At 34.1% G+C, this 14,680-nt stretch overlaps 1 protein-coding gene across 1 annotated transcript in view; it reads right to left on the reverse strand.

Annotated features, from left to right (window-relative positions):
• The window catches only part of LOC127876169 (caseinolytic peptidase B protein homolog), a 35,647-nt gene that overhangs the window by 10,066 nt on the left and 10,901 nt on the right, over positions 1–14,680 (reverse strand). Inside the window, exons 8-15 of the mRNA XM_052421170.1 lie at positions 10,841–10,918; positions 10,261–10,316; positions 7,391–7,435; positions 4,330–4,491; positions 2,942–3,098; positions 2,259–2,332; positions 868–987; positions 194–298 (exon numbers count right to left, since the gene is read on the reverse strand). Of these exons, the coding sequence (XP_052277130.1) occupies positions 194–298; positions 868–987; positions 2,259–2,332; positions 2,942–3,098; positions 4,330–4,491; positions 7,391–7,435; positions 10,261–10,316; positions 10,841–10,918 (797 nt within the window). The remainder of the gene's footprint in view (positions 1–193; positions 299–867; positions 988–2,258; positions 2,333–2,941; positions 3,099–4,329; positions 4,492–7,390; positions 7,436–10,260; positions 10,317–10,840; positions 10,919–14,680) is intronic.

A 14,680-nucleotide genomic window follows, 5' to 3' on the forward strand; every position in this document is an offset into this window, starting at 1 on the left:
CAGGATCCAGAAAAGTGTGACAGACAGACTCACAGACAGACAGACACACAGAGCGCAAACCATAAGTCACCTCTGGTGAAACCAGTAGGGGACAATAACTGAGAAGTCTGCTGTTATTCATCATTTACCTGATATTCTCAATCATCAATAGACCATGTCACATGTATCAATTATTAAAGGCAGATTGTCTCACCTCGTATTTCAGGGACCTGGCCCCATAATGTACATCATATCCATCGGCAAGTGCATCAATCACATTGTGGTCCCATGTGATCTGCATACTGTGAGCCTTCTCAGCCTATAGAGGAGTGTCCAATAGGAAAAGCAACTGAGTACATAAACACAGACAGATCTCTCTTATTAATCTGCATGAAAATACATTTACCCAATGCAGCATGTGGTAATATGTAGTGAGTTTAATTAATCAAATTGTAGAAATTTTAAGTTTAAGCAGAGACGCATTTTACAGCAATTTTAACATAGCATAATAAAAATTGCACATGAAAAACATCATAGTTTATGAAACAATGCAAGCTTGAAAGAAGTTCATTAAAAAGCGTTTCGGTACTTGGTTGTATAAGTTATTGTCCATGGAGAGATGTACAAACAGACAGGCAGAATTACAATATTATTTTAATATCATTATAGGGTGTATAAAAAGTTCTAACATTCCTTATTTTAAATGATATATAATTATACAATAATTTATGCAAACTAAAACACCCTATCAACCCCAACATAATTAGGTCTCAGTTAATGTGAGAAAAACAGAAACAGCCTATCAAGGATTTAACACTAAACAAATGTTATACATTTATGAAATAAAATTGATTTGACATGAACAAAAAATACAAATTGAAGAATCACCTTTTGTGCCCAAAATTTCAATTCTTTGTTGACCAATTGACTGAGCTCAGATCTTGAGAAGGGCAGGAAGTACACAAACTCATTAATCCTTCCCAGAAACTCATCTCTACGAAAGTGTCTCTGAAATAAACAAAAACAAAAATATGTGTAAATATAATGGAGACTCCCTGAAGATGAGCTTCATAAATGTATGGGTTATTTGAAAGCATGGGAACAAAAAAACGAAGTTGATAAATCTTTGGAAGATCAACAGACCGGAACAATGACATTGACTTGACATTTGAAAAAAATGATGTGGCTATATGAGCATTTCTTACGAATGCTGCAAGTAAGTTTTCAAATTTTAATCATAAGTGTCAAAGATATCATCAGGAAACAAATAATTTCAATGTAAAAAATACCCTCCATATTTACTTATAAAGTAAATTGTCTCCTAGATTAAATATTGAAAGGAATTTTTATTCAAAGGGCAGTAACTCCCTGAAAAATTAGAAAATACCTCAACATTATATGCATGTCCACCCTAAAAGAAAATTCAATATAAATCTCCTTAGATTTTTCACGGAAACGAATTATCTATTTGACAATGACATATTTATCATCAAAGTCAATAACTCCCTAAAAATTAACTTACTGGAATGACCTGTGCAAGCCCAACCTAAGAGAAAAGTGTATAGTAAGTTTCAACAAATGATGATTAATTCTTCCTGAGATCTTGTGCAAAAGACAAATCCATCATAAAGTCACGTACTAATGATCATGTACATATAGGATCTTGCATGAGTGGTCGTTTTGTATTGAATTTATTAAACGAGTCGTCTAAACAAAGATAAAAACGAGGCTTGCCGAGTTTTTATCTTTATTTAGATAACGAGTTTAATAAATTCAATACAAAATGACCACAAATCTAAGATTCTATTTATAACATGACCAACAATTTTTTTCTTTATTTCATGCTCTTTTCACCTTTGTATTCACATTGTAAAAGAGTTTAACTGAAGATATTCACTGGAATAATGACGTCATTTCGTCACAAAAATGACGTCATTTCACAGTTATATAACCAGTGTAATAACACCCGTGTAATAAACAAAATTGAGCGTTACGTTATTTCACTCCTTAAACGTAAGTCATGTTATAATAATGGTTAACAACTGCATGCAAAATTATTCAATTGGAATGACCTGACAAAAATGTGCATGGCCTCTCTTTCATGATACTGCAAATTTGGATCATTGGTGTCTAAGACATGCACAGACACAAAAAGTGTGACCAAACAGGATGGGTAGCCATATTAAGTTAACCCTACCATATTATATAGTCAACGTTACTACAAAGGCTAAAACGTCATAACATTCACATAACATACAACAAACCAGCATTCATTTCACCTTCAAAATGGGCCTGACCACTTTATCCTTGAAGCTCCGAGAAACTGTGATGGCTTCTTCACTACCCAGCTCATCTGCAACAAAGATAAATAATTACAAGATTACAAAAATAATAATAGTTGTTTTGTGTCTTAGTAAATAAGGTACATTAAAACATTTTATCATGTTATAATACAGTATTCAGGAAGTCAATTCTTCCTTTTTCAGGGGGGGGGGGGATGCGTAAACTGAAGCTTACTGGGTTTAAGTGAGGTTATTTGGACCTTACTTCCAAGATGGCGAAGTTTTCCTGTTTTTCGTGAAGGAGTTGTCGATAATTTGAATTGGTTATCAAATTAATATTTATATTTCTTTTTAATGGATACGCCCTTTGGGCTCTATGGTGTTTGTGCTTCCCTCGTTTTTTTGTTTTAAGATCATAGACGTCAGGATAAAAAAAGTTATTGAAGGAAGCCGTCCAAAAATCGGTTGTCTACTTATCTGACGTTTAAGAAATTTAATATACGCCAAATGACCTTGTTCTTGCCAACACCGTTCTGTTTCGGCATGCTTGTAACAAGTACCCTACATATGTAATTTGAAAATACCAGTCATACTCAATACTATGTTTTGCCTTTTAACCTCAAATTGTGGCCTGAAACTTGTGCCCAGGTGTTTTGAATTACACTTCACTTTTTATATACCTAATTTTCCCAATCGTCGTTGCTTGGAGATTTTCTCAGCTTCCTTCCGCAGTTCCAACCCATAAGCACCGATCTCATCTGCAGCCAGGTTAGAGGTCATTATAAATATTGCATTCTTGCAGTGTATGGTCTGCCCCTTACCATCTGTCAGTCGACCCTAAAAAATATTATTAAAATACAGACAAACAAGTCAGGTGACAAGGTCCTAGTATTATAAACTATAAAACATCTTACAGAAGTGAACCATTTCTGCATCCTGCCATTACTAAAAAGAACTTACAGTAATTAATCTTAGTTTTCGGACACTCCCTTTTTAGCTAAAATAATTATTTTTCGTGACCATATATTTTCAAACTTACGGGTTTTCTTCCATAATTAATGACTCCAATTTTGGACAATATATTTTACAGCGCTATTTTACTAGATTTCTGCCCTTTTTTGGCTTATCTGGGACCCTTCGATCATAGAGTTTTACAACATGATTAAGGTCATAAAACCTGGCATAGAATGCCCTGAGGGCAATGGACTATTACAATTGTGTAATTGGGTAGATTACCATGTATACCAGTAATATAGATTGGTTTCACCCAACAGCATTTGAAATGATATTGTATTCAGGAAGAAGTATGGGGGTATTTTTATAACGTTTTTATATACCATTTCAGGTAAGAGATTGCAAATAAGTGAAGGTGTATTTTATTTAAAGCAGAGAAAGAGTACAACACAGAAAAAGTATTGGACATTTATTAATTGGTTTTATTTCAATATAATAATTGACAAACAAACATAACATATATGTCTCTAAATTTTCGGTCACTCTTACTGTTTGAATATTTTTTATCTAAATTTTCTGACACAAGTTTTATTTATTTTAAATGTCCGAAAACTAAGAGTTATTACAGTAAGCAAGTTTAATGAAACTCTTGGAAAATGGTAATATTGTTCTTACTACAAACACATAAACCAAACAAGAGCACAGCATAACGGGTGCCAACGCTCCGCTGCAGGTGCAGTTTTGAATAAATGAAAGCTTGTCAGAATTATTTTTTTTTAGAGGTCACAGTGACCTTGACCTTTGACCTAGTGACCCAAAAATGTGTGTGGCATGTAGAACTCATCAAGGTGCAGCTACATATGAAATCTCAAAGTTGTAGGTGGAAGCACTTTGATTTTAGAGCCAATGTTAAGGTTTTAGCACGAGGCCTATGGCAGATGGCAGACGACACGACACGACAAACTGGCTATGACAATACCTCGGGTTTCCTCCGAAAACAGCCGAGCTAAAAATCAGACGTGACACTTCTGTTTGACTGTAACAAAGCCCATTTCGAAACTGATTTTTGGGGCAAAAAAGGGTGTGGAGTATACACCACTTTTTTCAAGCATACCTCATCAAACAGTTGTAGCATTATGGTGAGGACATCAGTGTGTGCCTTGTCCACCTCATCAAACAACACGACTGCCTCTGGGTTCTCCTTGAGCAGCTTGGTCAGCTGACCCCCCTCCTCGTGCCCGACGTAGCCCGGGGGTGCACCTATGAACTTGGCAACCTGTGGAGGTGTCATTGAATAAAGTCATATAGAGAATGCTACAAAAGAGAGTGTGGAGTCAACATAGATAAAGTATATTAAGTGAGGTTAAGAAAACCTATACCGACTCATGAACTACATATGTCATATACCCTTCAGAGGGTCAGTTGAATTGATGTCCTATAGACAATAGTTACAAAGGAAAGTGTGGAATATTCTATGAACTTAGCAAATGAACTTAGCAACCTGTGAAGTTGAGGTTGGTTGGTGTTTTATAGAAAATAGTTACAAACAAGAGTGTGGCATATCCTATGAACTTAGCAACCAGTGAAGTTTGAGGTAGATTGGTGTTTTATAGAAAAGAGTTACAAATGATAGTGTGGAATATCCTTTGAACTTGGCAACCTGTGAAGTTTGAGGTTGATTGGTGTTTTATAGAAAATAGTTACAAAGGATAGTATGGAATATCCTATGAACTAAGCAACCTGTGAAGTTTGAGGTTGATTGGTGTTTTATAGAAAATAGTTACAAAGGAGAGTGTGGAATATCCTATGAACTAAGCAACCTGTGAAGTTTGAGGTTGATTGGTGTTTTATAAAAAAAAAATAGTTACAAAGGAGAGTGTGGAATATCCTATGAACTTAGCAATCTGTGAAGTTTGAGGTTGATTAGTAATTTATAGAAAATAGTTACAAAGAAGAGTGTTAAATATCCTATGAATTTAGCAACCTGTGAAGTTTGAGGTTGATTGGTGTTTTATAGAAAATAGTTACAAAGCATAGTGTGGAATATCCTATGAACTAAGCAACCTGTGAAGTCTGAGGTTGATTGGTGTTTTATAGAAAAGAGTAACAAAGGATAGTGTGGAATGTCCTATGAACTAAGCAACCTGTGAAGTTTGAGGTCGATTGGTGTTTTATAGAAAATGAACTTAGCAGCCTGTGAAGTTTGAGGTTGATCGGTGTTTTATAGAAAATAGTTTCAAAGAAGAGTGTGGAATATCCTATGAACTTACTTAGCAACCTGTGAAGTTTGAGGTTGATTTGTGTTTTATAAAAAATAGTTACAAAGGAGAGTGTGGAATATCCTATGTACTTAGCAGCCTGTGAAGTTTGAGATTGATTGGTTTTTTATAGAAAATAGTTTCAAAGGATAGTGTTGAAAATCCTATGAACTTAGCAGCATGTGAAGTTTGAGGTTGATCGGTGTTTTATAGAAAATAGTTTCAAAGAAGAGTGTGGAATATCCTATGAACTTACTTAGCAACCTGTGAAGTTTGAGGTTGATTTGTGTTTTATAAAAAATAGTTACAAAGGAGAGTGTGGAATATCCTATGTACTTAGCAGCCTGTGAAGTTTGAGATTGATTGGTTTTTTATAGAAAATAGTTTCAAAGGATAGTGTGGAACATCCTATGAACTTAGCAGCATGTGAAGTTTGAGGTTGATTGGTGTTTTATAAAAAAAATAGTTACAAAGGAGAGTGTGGAATATCCTATGAACTTAGCAACCTGTGAAGTTTGAGGTTGATTTGTGTTTTATAGAAAATAGTTACAAAGGTTAGTGTGGAATATCCTATGAACTTAGCAGTCTGTGAAGTTTGAGGTTGAATGGTGTCTTATAAAAAATAGTTACAAAGGAGAGTGTGGAATATCCTATGAACTAAGCCACCTGTAAAGTTTGAGGTTGATTGGTGTTTTATAGAAAATAGTAACAAAGGATAGTGTGGAATATCCTATGAAGTTTGATGTTGATTGGTGTTTTATTGAAAATAGTAACAAAGGATAGTGTGGAATATCCTATGAACTAAGCAACCTGTGAAGTTTGAGATTGATTGGTGTTTTATAGAAAATAGTAAAAAAAGGATAGTGTTGAATATCCTATGAACTTAGCAGCCTGTGAAGTTTGAGGATGATTGGTGTTTTATAGAAAATAGTTTCAAAGGAGAGTGTGGAATATCCTATGAACTTAGCAACCTGTGAAGTTTGAGGTTGATTTGTGTTTTATAAAAAATAGTTACAAATGAGTGTGGAATATCCTATGTACTTAGCAGTCTGTGAAGTTTGAGGTTGATTGGTGTTTTATAGAAAATAGTTACAAAGGATAGTGTGGAACATCCTATGAACTAAGCAACCTGTGAAGTTTGAGGTTGATTGGTGTTTTATAGAAAATAGTCAAAAAAAGAATAGTGTTGATTATCCTATGAACTTAGCAGCCTGTGAAGTTTGAGGTTGATTTGTGTTTTATAGAAAATAGTTTCAAAGGAGAGTGTGGAATTTCCTATGAACTTAGCAACCTGTGAAGTTTGAGGTTGATTTGTGTTTTATAAAAAATAGTTACAAATGAGTGTGGAATATCCTATGTACTAAGCAGCCTGTGAAGTTTGAGGTTGATTTGTGTTTTATAGAAAATAGTTACAAAGGAGAGTGTGGAATATCCTAATAACTTAGCATTATGTAAAGTTTGAGGTTGATTGGTGTTTTATAAAAAATAGTTACAAAGGAGAGTGTGGAATATCCTATGAACTTAGAAACCTGTGAAGTTTGAGGTTGATTGGTGTTTTATAGAAAATAGTTACAAAGGAGAGTGTGGAATATCCTATGAACTTAGCAGCCTGTGAAGTTTGAGGTTGATTGGTGTCTTGTAGAAAATAGTTACAAAGGAGAGTGTGGAATATCCAATGAACTTAGCAACCTGTAAAGTTTGAGGTTGATTTGGGTTATATGTAATATAGAGAATGGTTACAAAGGACAGTAGTGTGGAATAAATGTAGAAACAAAGTATATTTATCGAGACTTAAAGAACCTGCATTAACACTTTACCCATATACTCCAGAAAATGATTCTTAGAATCAAAATAATTGTTGACATTTATCATAATTAATTAGCCAGCAATACAAACAATTTTATGAAAGCATTTTACCTCATGTTTTTCCTGGTATTCAGACATGTCCAGTCTTATGAAGCCCTGCAATCGAATTAATACAATTACATATGGGACATGCTCTGAGAAAAGGGGATTTAATGCATGTGCGTAAAGTGTCGTCCCAGATTAGTCTGTGCAGTCTGCACAGGCTAATCAGGGACAGCACTTGTTGCTTAAATTTTATTTTTGCAAAGAAGAGACTTTCTTTAAACAAAAAATATCATAAAAGCTGAAAGTATCGATCCTGATTAGCCTGTGTGGACTGCATAGGCTAATCAGGGATGAAACTTAATGCACATGCAATAAACCCCTTGTTAACGGGGGTTTGTAATGTAATCAACTTCCAAATGTGTGATAGAAACCTGTAAGCACATAAACTTTACAGAATTGTATGTTTTTCATAACGCCTATGAAGTATTTTGTTCAAGTTTTAAATACTTTTTTGTTTTTGTGCAATTAGAAATATACAGCATACAAGTATGAACAGTTAAACATAAGCCTAATGAGAGATAAGCATCTATATCATTCTAAATCACAATCTTTTAAGTTTTTCTTGTTTTTCTTTTGTAAGGCAAAAATGATCAACATATGTTAAATGGTAATAATACTTAAATGTCATTTAAAACAAGGATATCAGTAAAACTGATGGATGCTCCCCAATGATACTTTGTCGATATATGGTTTAATTGTGCGGAAAAAAGTGTGACCTTGAAAAAATCTATTATTAGCCTCAGTGGCCTTGACCCCAGTGACCTAAAACCTCATCAAAAAGGTAGAGGTCCATGCAAGGTACCTACATCCCAATTATATAAGAGATCGATCAAATATTGAATGCGCTATGAGAAACTGCAACAAAAGTGTGACCTTGAAAAAATCTATTATTAGCCTCGGTGACCTTGACCTTGACCTCAGTGACCTCAAACCTCATCAAAAGGTTGAGGTCCATGCAAGGTACCTACATGCCCACCTGGGTGACCTTGACCTTGACCCTAGTGACCTCAAACCTCATCAAAAGGTAAAGGTCCATGCAAGGTACTTACATGCCTAATATGTAAGAGAACGGTAAAATATGGAAGGCGCTATGAGAAACTGTAACAAAATTGTGACAGAAAAAAATATTATTAGCCTCGGTGACCTTGACCCCAGTGATTTCAAACCTCATCAAAAAGTCCCATGAAAGGTACCTACATGCCAAATATTTAAGCGATCAGAAACATATTGAAGGTGCTGTGAGAAACTGTAACAAAATAGTGACGGAAAAAACTATTATTAGCCTCAGTGACCTTGACCTTGCCCCAAGTGACCTCCAACATCATCAAAAGGTAGAAGTCCATGCAAGGTACCTACATGCCAAATATGTAAGAGATCGGTACAATATTGAAGGCGCTATGAGAAACGGTAACAAAAGTGTGACGGAAGTAAGTAAGGAACCCCAAACTGGCAAATATACGATCCCCATATATATATACATGTATATATATATATATATATATATATATATATATATATATATATATATATATATATATATATATATATATATATATATATATGAGGAGCATAAAAATAACGATTTACTGCATATTTTCTATTATGTTACGAACCAGAAAAATTGCGTTGTAAATAACATCCTTAAATTAGAAGACCAAAACCAAGTGTAAACAAGACTATTGTCAAGCAATATAAGTACCCTACCGGCTCCACCATTGTCAGAAATTCCATCATTTCCAGATTTTTATGTCCCCAACTATAGTAGTGGGGGAAATATTATTTTGCCCTGTCTGGCTGTTGGTCTGTTGGTCTGTTTGCGCCAACTTTAACATTTTGCAATAACTTTTGCTATATTGAAGATAGCAACTTCATATTTGGCATGCATGTGTATCTCATGAAGCTGCACATTTTGAGTGGTGAAAGGTCAAGGTCATCCTTCAAGGTCAGAGGTCAAATATATGTGACCAAAATCGCTCATTTTATGAATACTTTTGCAATATTGAAGATAGCAACTTGATATTTGGGCAATGGCATGCATGTGTATCTCATGGAGCTGCACATTTTGAGTGGTGAAAGGTCATGGTCAAGGTCATCCTTCAAGGTCAGAGGTCAAATATATGTGGCCCAAATCGCTTATTTTATAAATACTTTTGCAATATTGAAGATAGCAACTTGATATTTGGCATGCATGAGCATCTCATGGAGCTGCACATTTTGAGTGGTGAAAGGTCAAGGTCAAGGTCATCCTTCAAGGTCAGAGGTCAAATATAGTGGCCCAAATTGCTTATTTTATGAATACTTTTGCAATATTGAAGATAGCAACTTGATATTTGGCATGCATGTGTATCTCATGGAGCTGCACATTTTGAGTGGTGAAAGGTCAAGGTCAAGGTCATCCTTCACAAGGTCAAGGTCATCCTTCAAGGTCAAACATCATATAGGGGGACATTGTGTTTCACAAACACATCTTGTTTTTTAAATATTTGTTGCCATAGCAACCAGAATTTATGACGTAAGAACAAAATGAAATGACGTACATAATCTCCATATTGCCATATATCCATGTTCCAAGTTTCATGAAAAAGTATTAAGAACTTTTAAAGTTATCGCAGGATCCAGAAAACCACCATTTTCAGCAGTATTTCTAGTCTATTTGTTGCCATAGCAACCAGAATTTTAGACGTAGGAACAAAATGAAATGACGTGCATAATGTCCATATTGCCATCTATCCATGTTCCAAGTTTCATGAAAAAATATTAAGAACTTTTTAAATTATCGCAGGATCCAGAAAAGTGTGACAGACGCACAGAGCGAAAACCATAAGTCCCCTCCGGTGAAACCGGTAGGGGACTAACAATGCAAATAGCAGTAAAACCTTTTTCAAATCTTTATGGAGGTATCTAGCTATTTGCTTGGCTGTCTCAGTTTTACCTGAAAATGAAACACAAAAATAATCATGTTAAATGATTATTAAGCATCAATTGAAGTTATAGTTAAATGCTAGTCTATCTGATTTGTGTATTACTTATGTAAGCCAACAAATCAAAACCACTTTTATCACAAATGGCACATGGGATTGCCTTGCGAGCGATGTTAAATGCAACTGGAATGCAAAAGTGACATTGACAAATCTATCTTTGACTTAGCAAAACTCAAAAGTTTTCAATTAGAAAAAAAAAATCAATGTCTAAATTAAACATTATTATCATATGTAAATGTAAGACAATAATGGTATAATTATAAATGCAACCAGTGTAAATGATAATCACATTATGTACGAGCCGAAAGGATTTCCATAAAATATCCAAAAAGTTAACTTTTTAACAAACTTTTTACTGGTTAGAGGGGGAAGAGGGTAATATATCCACTTGCAATTTTGGAATAGAAATTTTCTGGTACCATTCACAAGTATTGAATTAAAATTGATATCAGAGAAGCCTTCACGCATGCCTCACCTATTCCAGAGGATCCCAAGAACAAGAACACAAGAGGATGATCTTCGTCATACCAGCCATTCTCTTTACGTCGGATGGCTGCAAGTACATCAATAGTGATTCCTACATGAATATTACACCTTTCAAAGAGATATATGGATGATAAGCCATGGGTTCGAAACATATTTTAACCCTTTTCCACTTCAATATGTATTTTTACACATTTGTAGTCCCTTAGAAAGTTAAATTTAATTAAAGACCTTTCTTACTAGATTCAAGTTTTAAAGACTTCCTTTCTAAACCTTAAATACTGATCAGCAGCAAACAGCAGAAAACCTGAACAAACTGCGAGTTACTCACAGGCTGTTCATGTTTTATGCTGTTTGCACATAGCCATTTTCACTTTGCTTCTGAGTCGGAAAGGGAAAGGGTTAACCCTTTCAGTGCGGGAACCGAATTTTGAAGGCCTTTGCAAACAGTTTGGATCCAGATGAGACACCACAGAACGTGGCGTCTCATCAGGATCCAAACTGTTTGCTATTCTGATAATATTCTTTGAAAAAAATCGAAGAAAATGCTAATTTTAGAAATTAAGCAGAAGACATTTTAGCAGACAACAAATTTCCCAGCATGCAAAGGGTTACGGGTCACTGCTAACATTTATTATCGAACGAGTATGTAGTATGGCTATTATAAAAATATGCTTTGATATAAGCAAGACAGGTGTATCCTTAGTGATGAAAACCCCTTTCAATAAAGGTTACCATCAGATGAAAACTTTATCAAATAAATAGTGGGCATACAGGTCGTGTACGTAATTCCGGCCTGTACGTAAAAAATCGGCCACCTGTGTTTAATCATATTCATGAACTAAACACTCATATTTTTATTATTTTTAGAACAATCAACTTGAAAACCAACCCTACTCTAAATATTTTGCAAATTAAAGAAGCACATCACTGTAAACGTTTTCATTAAAATGTCTGAAACATAACACAAAATATTTCTCACATGGGAAAAGTGATGGCATCATCCATTGCGAAAATTATATTTTAATATACCGTAATAACTCTATGTTTCCGGACACTCTAAGTTTTCGGACACCCCCTTTTTCAGCAAAAATCATTATTTTTCGTGACTCTTAATTTTCGGACACACGAGTTTTCGTCCATAATTAATGTCCCTAAGTTTTCGGACAGCATATTTTACAGCGCTATTTTGCCGAATTTCGGTCCTGTTTTGATATCTCATGACACATCGATCTTGGGGTTTTACAACCAGATTAACATCATAAAACACAGCAGGTGCATGCTGAGGGCAACGGACCATTACATTTGTGTTTTGGGTGGATAACCTTGTAAACCGGTATTAAACAATGGTTTCGCCGGAAAGCATTTGAATTGATGCCGTTTTAAGGAAGCAGTATGTTTAATATTATATATCTTTGTTCCATATAATTTCAGGTAAGAGGTAGCAAAGCTATGTGGTTGTATTTATTGAAAAGCAGAGAACGAAGAGTACAACACAATAAATTATTGCACATTGATTTATTGCTTTTATTTCAATTTACTGGTAATATAAGACCAACAAACACAACACACCCGGTTCATATCGGTAATGACATTCATTTTCATTCATGTTGGGCATAATTATTGATGAATGACATTTATAGATAAAACAAATTCCTTATGAACATTACAACTTCTGAAAAAAGGTTGTATTGAAATAAAAACGCATGTTACGATTACCGGAACATGTAAGAACAATTCTTTTGAAGGATTGAATGAGTCTTTTCCTAAACTCAGAGCCCCGTTTCTTTTACATTTTCACAAACTTATCCATAATTAAAAGTGAACAAATATATTGCTAAAATAACATTCGAAGTCTCAGGGTAATTTGAATGATGGAATTTATCAAACAGATTAAAGCTAATATACCGATAATGCAGATTGAACGTCGATTGGATCGTAATAATTCACCAATCAGATTAAAGAAATCAGTAATTAAACGTTAAAAGCCATAGTGGAACAACGGAATAATGTCAATTAGTGCCAATAATGATAATCTTAAACAACTTTCTTTTGAAAATAAGCGTTATGACAATTACCAGGCGTAGTGCCAATTAACAGTTCAATTATCTACCGCAATGGTACTACCCCTTCTCAGTAAAATAACTGTGATAAATATACTTAACGCTTCAAAGTGTGATGCACCCAGCTGAATTACAAGTTTTACGAACAATGGAAGGTGTTAGACAACAACTATCGGAAATGAACAAACAAAGAATTTATATTTTCCTTTTTTTATTGCGTAAATTACAGGTTCATACTAGCGAGTATCGGTACATCATATGCTCATCTTTGAACTCGTTGGTCAAAGTACAACCTTGTAGTAACTTTCTGTAAAATAAATTAAGCATTTAAAATAATTTAAAATGCAGTGCAAACATAAATGTATGTAATTTATACTATACGGCATGGTTTTTTACAAGCACGTGATAATATCGGTAGTCGTCGATACAATTGACGCTATTTTCGGACACTTTAATTTTCGACTCTAAGTTTTTGGACACCGGTATTTTGTGAATATTTTTCGTATCTAAGTTTTCGGACACGAAAAAAAATTATTATTTTAAAGTGTCCGAAAACATAGAGTAATTACGGTAAGAAACAAATATATTTGATAAAATTATTATTATTTCTATCTGATAAACTGTAATTAAGGTATTTTCAATTAATTGTATAAAAACATACATTTAAAACATCAAAATCAGGACCTAAATATAAACTTTTAATATATAAATTACCTCCCTTGATTAGAATATTAGTAGGTTACATGTTGTAAAATTAAATATAAGCGTTTACTAAAAATCAATACTACCGTAATTACTCTATGTTTTTGGACACTCTAAGTTTTCGGACACCCCTCTTTTACGGAAAAATAATTATTTTTCGTGACTCGCGAGTTTTCGTCCATAATTAATGTCTCTAAGTTTTCGGACAGTATATTTTAAAGCACTATTTTACCAAATTTGGGTCCTGTTTTCGATATCTAATGACACTTGAACATGGGGTTTTACAACCAGATTAAAATTATAAAACATGGCAGGTGCATGCCTGAGGGCAACAGACCATCACATTTGCGTTATTGGGTAAATAACCTTGTTAACCGGTATTAAACAATGGTTTCGCCCGATAGCATAAGCGTTATAATGACAATTACCAGGGGTAGTGCCAATTAATAGTTCAATTATCTACCGCAATGGTACTACCCCTACTCGGTAAAATAATTGTGACAAATACTAAACGCTTCAAAGTGTGATGCACCCTATTGCAAGTTTTACGAACAATGGAAGGTGTTAGACAACAACTATCGGAAATGAGCAAACAAAGAATTCATAGTTTGCTTTTTTATTGCGTTAATTACAGGTTCATACTAGCGAGTATCGGTACATCACATACTCATCTTTAAACTCGTTGGTCAAATTACAACCTTGTAGTAAATTTCTGTCAAATAAATTAAGCATTAAAAATTACTTAAAATGCAATGCAAACATATATAACTGTAATTTATACTAAACAGCATGGTATTTAACAAGCGCGTGCTATTACCGCGGTAGTCGTTGATACAATTGACGCTATTTTCGGACACTTCAATTTTCGACTCTTAGTTTTCGGACACCTGTATTTTGTGAATATTTTTCGTATCTAAGTTTTCGGACACGAAAAAAAATATTTATTTTTCAGTGTCCGAAAACATAGAGTAATAACGGTAGTCAACATTTAAAACAAAATGTTTTTACTTTCTTAGCTATGTTAGAAAAATTGATAATATAATTGACTATAAAAAATAAATATTTTC

The sequence above is a fragment of the Dreissena polymorpha genome, chromosome 4 (assembly GCF_020536995.1).
Source record: "Dreissena polymorpha isolate Duluth1 chromosome 4, UMN_Dpol_1.0, whole genome shotgun sequence".
Lineage (NCBI taxonomy): Eukaryota > Metazoa > Mollusca > Bivalvia > Myida > Dreissenidae > Dreissena > Dreissena polymorpha.